The following is a 12,555-nucleotide window of genomic DNA, read 5'->3' as shown; positions in this document are numbered from 1 at the left end:
GTTGGGATGTTTTAGGAAATTAAGAATAATTTTGAACTGCAGTAGGGAGGAGCATCGGATTTACACCTTTTCTGCTAACACCTGTTAATGGAATTAAAGATTCACTGATGCTGTAAGGTTCACTAGCACTAAGTGTGGTGGTTTTCAGTGTCCCATCTGTCCATAAAAAAGCTTCATGCCACACTTTCATTTTGGAAGTGGAAGGAAACCGTTAAGAGGGAGGGAGATGGACTGTAGGATATTCTGTCATTGGGGCTTCCTGCAGTGATAAAAATCTGTTAGGAAATATCTGCATTGCAGCAGCCGTTTTCAGTCAGGATGATGAACCTTGCCTGGTCCCATGTTGCCATCACGTCACTTTTTATATTTGTCTGTTGTCTATTCTCTTTGATCCTGCCAAATGGTTTGTGGAGGTTTTAGACAAAATGGCTGTACTAATGCAGAAGGTCCAGATTCTACCATCTGGGCTCATTAAATTGCCAATTTGAGAGTCCTACTGAAATTAGGGAGTCTGCCTGGAGTAAAGCAAAAATTATGGCTAAATAAGGGTTGCAGAGTAACACTTTACATTACAAATAAAACAGAATTCTGCATTTTTAGGCAAAGTGTAGTTAGATGGTTAACTAGGCAATGCAGAATCTGTGTGACGTGACTATTTTTGGATTTGTTTTTAACAGTATGTCATAATGTTTGAGAGATTTTGGTTTTCATTACTATGTGAAGAATAATTGCAAGTACTGTGATGGATAATGTTCTCACACAAGCCCAAGGGATGTGATTCTTAATATACGATTCATATAAATTTACAGGGCTGTCAGACTCGTTCAAAGGCTCCTGCATAACTTGCTACATGACCATAAAATTTAGTCTAGTTTTTTTTCCCTGTCTCCATTTTTGTTTTGGGGTGTGGCATTGTTTTTTTTTTTTGTTTGTTTGTTTGTTTTGTTTTGCTTTGTTTTGTTTTTAATTTATTTATTTTTTTATTTTACTATTAAGCTCTTCCAGGCACTTCTGTGAACTGTTGACTGACTATTTTTCTGCCATGTTCAAGTTATTTGGGTTTTCTCCGCATATCCTGGGATCATACCAGTATTACCTGCAGTAAAATATTAATGCAAAATAAACATTAGAGAAAAATTGCACAGAAAAGTCAGTTGATATCACCATATATATCAGAGTCTCGGCTGCACAAGAAGAAACACACTTATGTCACTAAATTTGACGTACCTTGTGAAATTGTCTTTTAGAATTCAGTTCATCTTTTGCTGAAAACAAACCAGTTTGGCCTATTTGATGTTTAAGGTAGCTTTGAAATGTGAGGTTTAAGTGAACAATTTTGAAAATATTGACCACAAAGATTTTTAGCAAGCTTTGATGTACAAATACATGTACTTTTCCCATACCCAAAATTCAGTGGAAAAAAAGTAGACTCCTAGCAAACAACAACATATCACACATAACATTGCATGCTATTTTTTTTTATGTGCCAGGTCAGTATCCCATCTTTTTGAGAGTCCCTTCAGCTTATTTTGGTCTTGAACAGAAAAGCAAATCTTGGAAAATGAAGGTAACACATGTATGCTAACAGTTGTCACTCACCTTATGCCACATTTATATCTCTCACTTTTCTCACCTTAATTGCTAATAAGTGATTTAGACAGATTTCACGCAGTAAAAGTAGTGAACTGGTGACTGGAAAACATTAAGAAAGCTGCTGGCTTCCTGTGGAATGTACAGTCCTAGAAAGCTTGGCCAGCATCAGCGGGTGTCCTTTCTTGTCCCAAGCAAGCCCTTTTCCAATCAGAACAGGCAGTTCTTCAATGGTTCTGTTATCTTGCTAATTTAACACTAGCAACGAGACACTGGAGGAATTTGGGGAGCTTCACTGTAGAAAAAATGTTACCAACTGGGGAAAAAAATCTCTACTTAATCTGGGAAAAATGGGTACATGCAAGACAATTGGAGAAGGACATGTGGTCAGCATGATTGATTGCCTCTGGAGCTGCAATCTGCAGGAGATTTTCTGACTTTATTTGTGGCAGAACTGTTTGGAATAAAGTGGTTTAGAGAATGTCCTCTTCACCATGATGGGTCTGTTAGTATAAGGATTTTGTGTGTTGTCAGTACCCAGCTTGCTTTTCAGCATCACGTTACAGTTGGCTTCTCAGGCAATCTGGAATTACTGTGGGTTTGAGTAAACAAAAAGTTTTGTAATCCTCCTTATTTTTGCATTAGTTATGCCATTAATGGTCATAAAAATCGGTAGTTCTGGTCAGATCCTGGGTGGCAGTCCTGAAAACTATGGTAAGATATTTTAGTCTATAAAGTAAAGAGCACCTCAGAAACCACCCAGAGCACATGCCAGGAGAGCCACAGAATCCTTGATAAATAAGTCCTGTACCATCAGGTAGAATAAGTACTGTTCCATTTGTTTCACAAGGGACTCTGCTGGCATTTTAGAAGTCTTACCATGACATGAAGATTCATTTCTCCCTCATTTTGCAGAACGTTTCTCAAGTGGTTACAATGATGGAGGAAGTTGCCACGAAGAGGTGTGCTCTACACCAGAGAAACATGGAATATAGTCAACAGAGGGGCATGATTTTAGAGGTTGCCACTTTTGCATCCTTGAGATTACGTCCTGGCCTATATCCATATCAACATACTCTCCCTTCAGTCACAGCACAACATTGCTATTAAGAGAATGGGATGAAGGCAAAAATAAATTGTGGTACTGGAATGTTTCTTTGCCAGTATGCAGCAAAGTTACAGAAGTAAAGCAGATTTGAAAGTTATATTCAATGTATTTGCTATTGAATATATTTCACTATCAGAAAATATTTCTGTAATAGAGCTGCATTTTAGAATTGAGAAAAGTTTCTTTGTTCCTTGGAATAGCTTTTGTATGGTCAAAATGTCTGTCATAACTATGGTATTTGCAAGTATCACAAAGTGCAGTTACTGGGTTCTCCACGTATACTGATGGATGGAAGAACCACATCAAACTTGTGATATTTTGCAGATTTGGTATCAAGCTCTGTTCATCAGACATGCCAGAACCTAATTCCCATAAGATATCTCCCTCTGTAGCACCGGGCTCTAATAAAGGTGGCTGCGGCTGTGAAAGAGCAGCAGCAGAGAGGTAGGGTTTAGTTTTTCAGGATCATGACTAGACTGATTGCTTTTATAGAACGAAAAGCAGCCCAGAGTTCTATCGTTACACAGCATAATGCTTCTAGCAGTCTTGAACATAAATTGTCATTTGGGCTTGTTGAAGCTTAGTTGACTTTTCTTCTCACAGATATCCACATTTCTAGAAAGCAGAAATGACCATGACTGCCAACAAGAATGCCAGTGTCAACAGCAGAGCTGGAGGGAGTAAAGTGCCTCAGGACACTCTGGATAGGTAAGTGGTGAACTGCAGGCTTTGTAGATTCTGAGAAGGGTTTGTCTGTGTTTGGAACAAAATCTCTGTTCAAAGGTAAGCGACCTCTATTCTGACACAGCAAGATCTTTGCTGGGCTGAGAGATTTTTGTAGGGATCAGAGGAACTGAAGTATGAGAAAAGGTCTGCTTCTGGCATATTTCTGTTGAGCTAATGCTGCTTGCTGGCTGGTTATGATGAAACTGACTGCAAGGAAGGACCTGTGTGGAAGGTACTGTGTAGGCCTCAGGAGATTTGAGCAAAAATTTCTTGGCCATATGACTGCATGCCAGCTTTTCTCCACTGCCAGTCTCCGGTTTGTATTTGTTTCTATCACATTTTCTCTGCGGTATCTGCCTTGACAGACAGTGGGCAGAGACTGCTTCCTGTCGCAGGTCAGGCAGTGAGTGTGAAAGGGCTGAATGTGAAGTACAGGGCTGATCTCTGTTGCTATGCTTACTTGTCTTCCTTTCAGTGGTATCAAAGTCATTTACAAAGTAGAACAACTTTATCATTCACAGCTAGGGGAAAAGCTGTAGCCAAGGACAACTGAAGTCCCCAAGCCTGGCAATCCTGAAGGAATCGGTCTATTTAGACTAGACCAGAAAGCAAAGTGCACTTGCAAATCTGTACACGTTCACCTGTGGCTAAGAAACACTATCCTAATAAAATTCCACTCCATCTGAAGGCTGTGACGTGACTGCATGCAGTGGTGCAGATGCCTGTAAATAACAGATACCTTTCAGTCATGAATTAGTACGGTGAAATGGCAAGGTTAGAGTCAGTTATTGCTTTCTTGTCCTTCAGTTTACACTGATCAAAGACAGTGTTTTGAGGACAAAAAGCTTTCTTCAGGCAACTCTGCTTTGGAATATTGCTTTGTTATGCAAGTAAGCAACTCACCTGCAGCCAATGAGTTAACATATCCATGTCAGAAGGAGTCTTGTTCTCAGCCACAGCCTTTACAAAGTAATGCTGACTAACTCAGCCTGTGGCCTTCACACAGGACAAGCCCACCAGCTGCTCTTGTTCTGGAACTGACATTTGCAAAACCCTCACTCAAATCTGCAGTCCCATTGGGGCAGCCTTGGTATGCTTTGACTGGAAAAGTTTAGACAGCCGTCAGATTAAAGAACCTTTATGAATTAGTTGCTTGAACACAGGAGCAAAGCTCTAGACTTTGGATGTCATCTTAGTGATGCCAGCCAGCCACACAAACTGTGCAGAGTCTTTCTTCAAATGCACGAAGTGTCTGTTGACATACCTCTCTGTCCTTGTTGTTACAGCATTTTGTCAAGGTCTCCATGGGTTTCTTGCATGGGTCCTAATCTGTTTTGAGGGGCTGTTCTACACTACCTTACACAATAACATGACAATGTCTTAACTCTTTTTGTGTTTTGGCTCAAAACAAGACTTTAACCCCATAATAAACAGCATAGAGGAGGAACATGCAAATAACTTGCATTGACTTTTTAGAGTCTATGTATAGCAATAATATTTTTATGTTAGGTATTAGACATAGAAACAAGGAAGACACTCTTTGCCTTACAAAGTTCAACAAGTAACTGAAACGCTGCAGTAAAATGGGTCTGTGCCCAGAAATGAATGTTGTAAAGGAAAAAAGCAGCGGAAGCAGTATTTATTTGTTGGACACTTTGGGATAGGAATGTGGGTATACTAGTGTCAGTGGAATGCTCTGATGGCTTTGGCCGGGCCAGGCAACATCTGTTGTAGCCATACCTGACTGAGGGTACCACACCTGATGAGCTGTATCAGGGTTACTCGTACCTGACAGCAGTACAGTATGTGAATAGGAGGGTTATGTAGGGAGAAGTTTACTGTTTCAAATACATTAGTAAAGGCTGTGATTTGGGTGAGTAGATCACAGAATTACTGTTTGATTTTTATCTGCTTGAAAATGGAATGTCAGAGGCAAAAGCCCCTGTTTCAGCAGCTGCCAGGGAGAAGAGCTGGTATAGATGGAGAGATTCAGGCAGAGAAATTGAGAAGAATTGGCTTTGATCCTAGCAGGGACCTGTAGGTCAACTTGAAAGTAATGTTGAATACTGGCTTGATTTGTCATACCTGTCATTGTATTATGAAATTTTCCAAGCACAAACAATGGAAAAGGGAAAATATAGATTAAATTCCGAGACTTTCAAGATGAAAGCAGTGGAAGAGATTTTTTTTTTTAATGGTCTATTTCTTTTCTGTTTTTATTTAAAGAAAAACCTCTTTTTAATGACACGTCTCTGCTTTGTGTTTAAACACTCTGGGTTTGTTCTCAGTTTTGGTTGTCTTTCCATATTTCATGCACATATGGCTGCCTCTGCATTGTCTTCTGTACCTAATAATTTATTTATCTTTCAGTACTCTGCTACACCTTCCCACTTATCTATACATATTATTGAATCACAATAATACCAGGCAATTTTCCTGAGTTGAATGAAATGGCCTCATGCTGATTACCAAGGGATAGCTTGGTCTATGAAGTAGTGGTGAATTAATAATTGAGAACCTTAAGTAGAACCCTGACCCTAGTCCTGTCCCTGCTGGTGACCTCCTTTGTGGCACTATCACACTCTTCCCACAATTAAATCATTCATTAGGTTGATTTGCCTTTCTTCCCCCGGTGCTGTTCTTTCACTTTTTAAACTGTGCAGTTGACAAAAGATATAGATAACCAGCATCTATTCTAGTGTCTTTAATTAGGCCTATTATTCTGTGTTAAAACTCAGCAATGGGCTTGATATCCTTGTGTGCTTCCCAGTTTGTTAGTTTGTGTGTTTGGCACCTCTTAGTACAGAACAGTAATAACATAAAATGGGAGGTGGGGTGGTGGTGCAGCTAGAGGAATTTCTAGACAGATATTCATATGTAAATATTAAAACCAGATCCCTAATGATATCTGGCATGCTCAAGTTGTTTATCATCCTTCCATCAGTGCGGACAGATTGGTGCTGGGAACTTGGGTCTAGACTTTAGCAAACTTTGGACCTACTCTTTTGCTTTAAAATCTTTTCCATTCTGATTAGCTTTGAAAGTATTGTGGGATACTAAGTTATTGGATAATAACTGTCAAGTAAACTGTCTTTCCTTATCATCACCATCTGTTTTGATTAGAATTTTTCAGGAAAAGATTTTCTAACTACAAATATTGACCTGAAGCTAAGAAAAAAATCTTTGAGTTGCATTTGTGTGACAAGTGAGGAGATGAATAGGTTGTTATGCAGCAGTTCTCCATCCATTATTTTGCCTTATGTAATCTTCTTCACCTGTCTTGAAACCCTGTAAGAGGATGGTATTTGAGTTAACCATGAGGATTCTTAATTTTAATCAGACTGTAAATCAGTGGAGTAAGTACTGGCGTAATAAAAGTTTAAGGCAAGATTTATTGCAAACATGTTCAAAGATTCACTTAAACTGATGAACAGTCATTGTCTCTGTTTAGTATGGGATTTGACTGGAGATTTGAAAATCTGCAAATGTGCTTTCTTTATAATTTGTGAGTAGAGTTTCAGTAAGTGCTGATACTAGCATACCACAGGTATATTAGTCTCCTGGTGGCTAAGACATATTTTTAGTGTTGTTTTCTTGTCAGCTCTAGTTTTGATGGGGTTTATTGTTGCAAGACTCTGGTTGGACTCAGCGATCATAAAGGTCCTTTCCAGCCTAAACGATTCTATGATTCTAAGACACAAGGTATGTTTCAGTGATAAAGTGTCACCATCTGGTTCAACCTTTTGTGATTCCTTATAGGTTAGAAGCAAAGGTCAGTAAAGTGTATAGAAGTCTTTCTCATTACTTTGGCTGTGAATCAGACTCTCATAGATCATGAATTTAAATTTTAATAATAAAAATCTTCAGTAGGAAGGAGGTGCCTACAAGTAAACAGCTATACAACTGCATGCTTTGCAAGTGTCAAGATTCTTGGAGGAACTAAGATTCCCTTGGTCCTAACTGGAGTGTGGATCTACTGACATGAGGCACCACAGCCATTTTTCCACCACAGTTGTGCTAATAGCAGTTTAGGAAATGAGGGAGAGATAGAGGAGCAGAGTGAGGATCTTATCTGGGACCTTAACTGAGTCGCCTGAGAAACTGGTTGTGGGATTCACAGGTTTCTGCTGTGAGCACAAGAGGGGAAAACCTTTGGATCTGAAGAAAGTGAAGTGAATTAAATGAACATCCCCACTTATGCATTCTTTCTGAAGTTATCTGAAGTTCATTCACTGCTGGTTTCAAATGGAGATTTTTGTGTATCTAAAGTGAGAGACAAACTTGACTGTGCTCTGAATAGGAAAACTGTAGAAAGATGACAAGGGTGGTTGAAAGTATGGAACATTTTCACTATGAGCAAAAGTAGATTGACTAGGACTTTTCACTCTGGAAATGAAAGGGCTGGAGGAGACAAGAGGTAATAGAAGTCTCTGAAATGGTATACGGAACAGGGTCAGTAAATAGGGAAAAAATCTCTCTGCATTTAAGAACTAATGCGAATCAAATGAAACTAGAAGATGACAGGTTGAAAATCAGTTGAAAAGAAGGTACTTCTCTGCAACATGTTTTTTCAACTACAGAACTTACTGCTACAGGATGTTGCAGTCAGACAAATTCATGGAAGAAAAATCTACCAAAGGTTTTTTGCCACAGAAGCAAATTCTGTGAGTTAACATAATGTTAAGCTGGTTAAGTAGCACTGCATGCTCACCTTGTTCTTACTCTCTTCTCTAGGCACTTGCTAACAATCCTGGTTAGCAACATAGCCTGGATTAGGGATGCTCTTTGGTCCAAGCCAGTGGGGACATTCTGATGTTGTTTGGTACAAGAGTCAATTATAGGAAGCAAATATTAGAGAGTTTGCAAAAGGATTGTTATAATTATGAAATGAGACTTTCTGGCTTTCAGTGAACTTAAAGGACAGAACTTTAATTCTTCCCTGTGAGTCACTGAGGTGAACGCCAAAGAGCAGGAGGTTAGGAAAGCACCTTATGTGTAGCTGAAAGCAATTTAGCAATTCTGGCAGGAAGCAGCTCTGTGAAATCTTGTTGACTCTTCAACAGTATAGGAGCCTATAGCATGCTTGCTGCTAGTGCATGACCCTTTTGCATCAAATAACTACTTGATTTGATTGTACCATACTTAAGAGGATCAGGGTTAACTCTGAGGAAACGTTAAGACAACAGAAGTCAAAGAAAAAGCATAGCAGTGTTTGCAGCTCTCTCCCCACAATTGGGCTTTCTTTCCCTTAGCACATGATTTAATACTTATCTGGAGTCTTTGTGTTTTATGCAGAAATTTTACTTGAATTAATTTATAAAGTATTTGTCCTAATCTTGTGTTTGCTCCAGTGCAAGGGTAAATGTAGAAATGGCACTGACAGCTTTAAAAATCATTTCAACACTATACTGTATTAAAATGGGCCTAGAGTTACATCTATGAAGCCATCTTCTACTTAACAAAATATAGATTTCAAACTTGTAGTCTGTTTAGTCTGACAGAGAAAAGGAGGAAAAAAACCCCAAACCTGAACAAAATAATTATATATTAATATATCACTATATCTTAAAACTTCAACTTAGTTTGAGATACTAGATGTGACGAGCACCAGTCCAGAGCTAAAAAATGTTTAGAGGAAGTGTGGCTACACAACTTCTGTAAATCATTTCTAATGTCTTCACCTCTGGCTAATATGCCATCTCTTAATGGGATCTCAAGGCACTTTATACACTTCACTTGAGCCATCTCACCTGCTGTGGTATACTACCGGAGTACAGGGAGTGTTTGTTTTTAGAGGAGCCCATCGATTTACAGTTTTTTATCAGAGGGTATTGCACGAGGTGTAAGTAACTTCAGAATTTGGAGATACAGAGTTCTTCCAATGTGTTTTGTAAGTGACAGAATTTCCCTTTACCTCCAACATTTTCTGTGGTTCAGGCTGTGCCTGACATACGAGTACTACCTTGCGAGCTGGATGCAGAAGTGGAAATAATAGAACTGTACTGCCAGGCAGTGTTACCCTGATGCACACAGTATTGGAATGAGAAAAAAAAAAAAGTATTATAAGACATGTTTTTATTATAGGACAGGATTTCAAAGTAAATTGTCTAACTATTTAAAAATGAGCCATATCCTTCTTCTGTAAGCACAGAATATATCCCTCCAAGCAGGATTACACTTAGGTATTGATTTGATGTACTCTCACAATTAATAGCTTTTAGCTAGATTTCTGTTAATCTGGAAAAAAATATATACATTAATATCTCTTTCTTTAAATGGAATAATTAATGTAGACAAAACTAGGAAGATATTTTAATTAATTAAGCAATGTATGTACTTTACAAGATATCTCAGAATAAAGTCATTACACTTATTTTCAATTTCTTGAAAAGGAAGTAAAGGTGATTTTCCTCTAATTTCTTACAAAACAGTACAGAGTCTATCCCATGTAAAGCATATTTAAAATGTGTGCATATGAATTTCACAAATTAAGATCTAGGAGTGAGCCTTTGAAAGCTTAAGCACATTTGTATACCATTTATAGTGAACAGAGATCAAGTTTGCTGTAAGGATTTTACTAGTATGGTGACTTTAGTAGTGTATATATACAGAGGGACTGCCATGATGAGCCAGAACAAACATCTTTTTAGTCCAATGTCTCTGGGCTTGACTTGGGAAGATAGCCAAAGCAGAAACTGATTCTGCTTCCAGTTGTGCAAAAGGACTACATATGTGAGGAAAGCTGTTCTCAGAGGCTATGTGTCTGAGGAAAACTACGTCACTGGAATCATGTGAGTTTTGGCGTGGGTTTGATTTCGTGATGTGGGCTGTCGTCTTTCCACCCAATTTGCACAAGAAAGGTGTCATCCTCACTGAGTTGGAGAGTGTTCTCCAGCTGAGCAATCATGATTTAATGACATGATAAACTGAGTGTGCTGATGTCAATGGGTCATATAGCAAGGCATCAGAAATTTGTGCTAGCAAAGGATTGCATCTGCAAATTGCTGTGAGCACAAAGTTGCAAGTTGTTAAGTTCCTAGTCTAATAACATTCATAAAACTTCTCATTTCTAAATATTTTTAGTTGAATCTTTGAATCAAATATACTCTTGCTTAATTAAAACTGAAATCTGATGAGTTGCATCTTTCTTCTTGCCTGGGAAGGACTGAGCTGGTACCCACAATCCTCTAAATATAGGCTTTGTTTTTTATCTCCCAGCAGTGTGTGAGACCATTCCTGCTGTCACCAAAGATTTGTCAGTCCCATTAGTCTAACATGCACTGAGATATGTTTGCACTGGCTTTGTGGCTCAGACCTTCTTCAGAATTTAAATCAACGGGACAGAGTTTTAATTGGCAGGAGCTAGTTTACCTCCACTGAAGGCAATGAAGATGTCCAGCTTTATCATGAGTCTGGGATTATTTGCTGTGGTTATTCATAAGTAATATCACTGGAAATTCAGAGGGAAAAGGCTCCCCAGGCTGATGCATTCACTTGCTGCTAGCTAAACCAGAGGCCAGATCTGGACCTGCTTCTGCATAGCCATCATCAGTCACGGAGAGGGGAGGCCAGATGCTTCCCTTTTGGAACAAGAGGTTTTTACATGTGCTCTGTGCTTGCTTCTTGCTTTTTGGCGTTCCAGATGACTGCAGGAGATGCAGGGCTGCGGAGGACTGATTCGCAGTGGTGTTAGAGCCAGCAGAGCCCTGGAGCCGTTATTCTTGTGTTTGGCTTCCAGTACACACCCCGACTCTTTTGTTTGGGAACCTGGTAAATAATCACTGCATTTGCGTAAGCAAACAAAACCTCTCCTGTCTGTTTTAACAGCAGCAGTCTTGCTGTTTGAGCATGACAGAACACAGCAAAGCTAGGCTGTGCAGAAGTATTGTTTTGTGTTGGTTACCTGTCCCCATCACGCATGCATGTCCGTGCTCAGCTACTTCATGTGCACATCAAGGTCTTGAGTTTTCTTACCGTGTTTCTCTGATGAAGGCAGAAACAATAACGCTTTAAGAAAAATCTTAGTTGAAGGAAGACTTCATGTCTGTGTTTAAGACTGAAACAGAGATGTACAGTCATGTTCAAAATCAGTCCTTGTCCAAGCCAAATTCAGTTTTACAGCAATTTTATTTATTTATTTATTTGTAAGTGAAATTAATTCTTGGTTCACATTAATAAACTCAACTAAATACTTTCTTTCCTTTGAAGAAAAGATTCTGTGTTTGTGGCCTGGGCAGAGGACTAGAAATATTTTGCCTTAGGAACTGAGACCTCCAGAATTTTTAAATAAAAGAATGTGCATGTATGTCTGTTGTTGAGGTTAAGCAGTGCTCTGCTGCTGTCAGTGCTGGAGTGTGGGTGGCAGTGATAGTTGTTTGCTCTGCTGGTTTGTCCTGGGAGTGCTCTGTTCTCTTCCTTTTCCACAGTAAATTTCTCATTTCAAAGGTGATCTTGTGTCAGGAGAAAAACCTGTCTGTATAGGAAGAAGTGTTGTCTTCAGAGAGGCAATGCCCATGCAGTACTTTTCTCTCCTTTAGAGCTCAGTTCACGAATGCAAGTGTAGTGCCTTTTACTTGCTGTTACCTGATATGTAACAATATGATTTTAACTTAATTTGTATAATTTTCATCTTTCTGCTGTTGTAAATCTCCACCCCTAATAAAAGAAAAAACCCAAACCAAACCACTGCCCTTCAGCTGTGTTAAACTGTAGACACTGTTCAAATTTACTGTCAGGTCATTCATCCAGATGCGGTCCAGTCTGCCTGCACTGACAAATGAATTATCTCGCGACTAATGCAAAAGCGCTGTGTGCACGTCGGGGCTGGCTGCCGCGGGGGGCAGAGAAGCTGATGCACAGCAGCTCCCTCGACATTACCATCACAGAGCGTGGTGAGGGACATAGCTCTGCATCCACCGCGATGAAGCCCTGATCCTACTGTAAGAAAAATATTAGTAAGATAAACAAAATGGAATTGTTTGTATTTATGCATTTCATGTAAATATAAATTTAGTCTATGATATTTATTACATGTCCTGAGTTTTCTGAATGGAGAGCATCTTGAGGAAAGAAAACTTGGAAATCAAAGGATGCCTTCTCAGCTCCCTGTGTTGCTCTAAGACAGTGAAGTT

At 39.2% G+C, this 12,555-nt stretch overlaps 1 protein-coding gene across 8 annotated transcripts in view; it reads left to right on the top strand.

Moving 5' to 3' along the window:
- Positions 1-12,555, top strand: part of DENND2B (DENN domain containing 2B) — a 171,655-nt gene that overhangs the window by 70,688 nt on the left and 88,412 nt on the right. For all 8 annotated transcript variants that reach the window (XM_042785699.1, XM_042785698.1, XM_042785700.1 and 5 more), the window contains one exon: positions 3,302-3,406. In XM_042785699.1, coding sequence (XP_042641633.1) covers positions 3,327-3,406 — 80 coding nt within the window. In that variant the 5' untranslated portion in view covers positions 3,302-3,326. The remainder of the gene's footprint in view (positions 1-3,301; positions 3,407-12,555) is intronic.

This window comes from Tyto alba, unplaced genomic scaffold (assembly GCF_018691265.1).
Source record: "Tyto alba isolate M040663 unplaced genomic scaffold, T.alba_DEE_v4.0 Super-Scaffold_8, whole genome shotgun sequence".
Classification (NCBI taxonomy): Eukaryota; Metazoa; Chordata; class Aves; order Strigiformes; family Tytonidae; genus Tyto; species Tyto alba.
The sequence above is the reverse complement of the archived record's forward strand: the minus strand, read 5'-3'. Positions and strand labels throughout refer to the sequence as shown.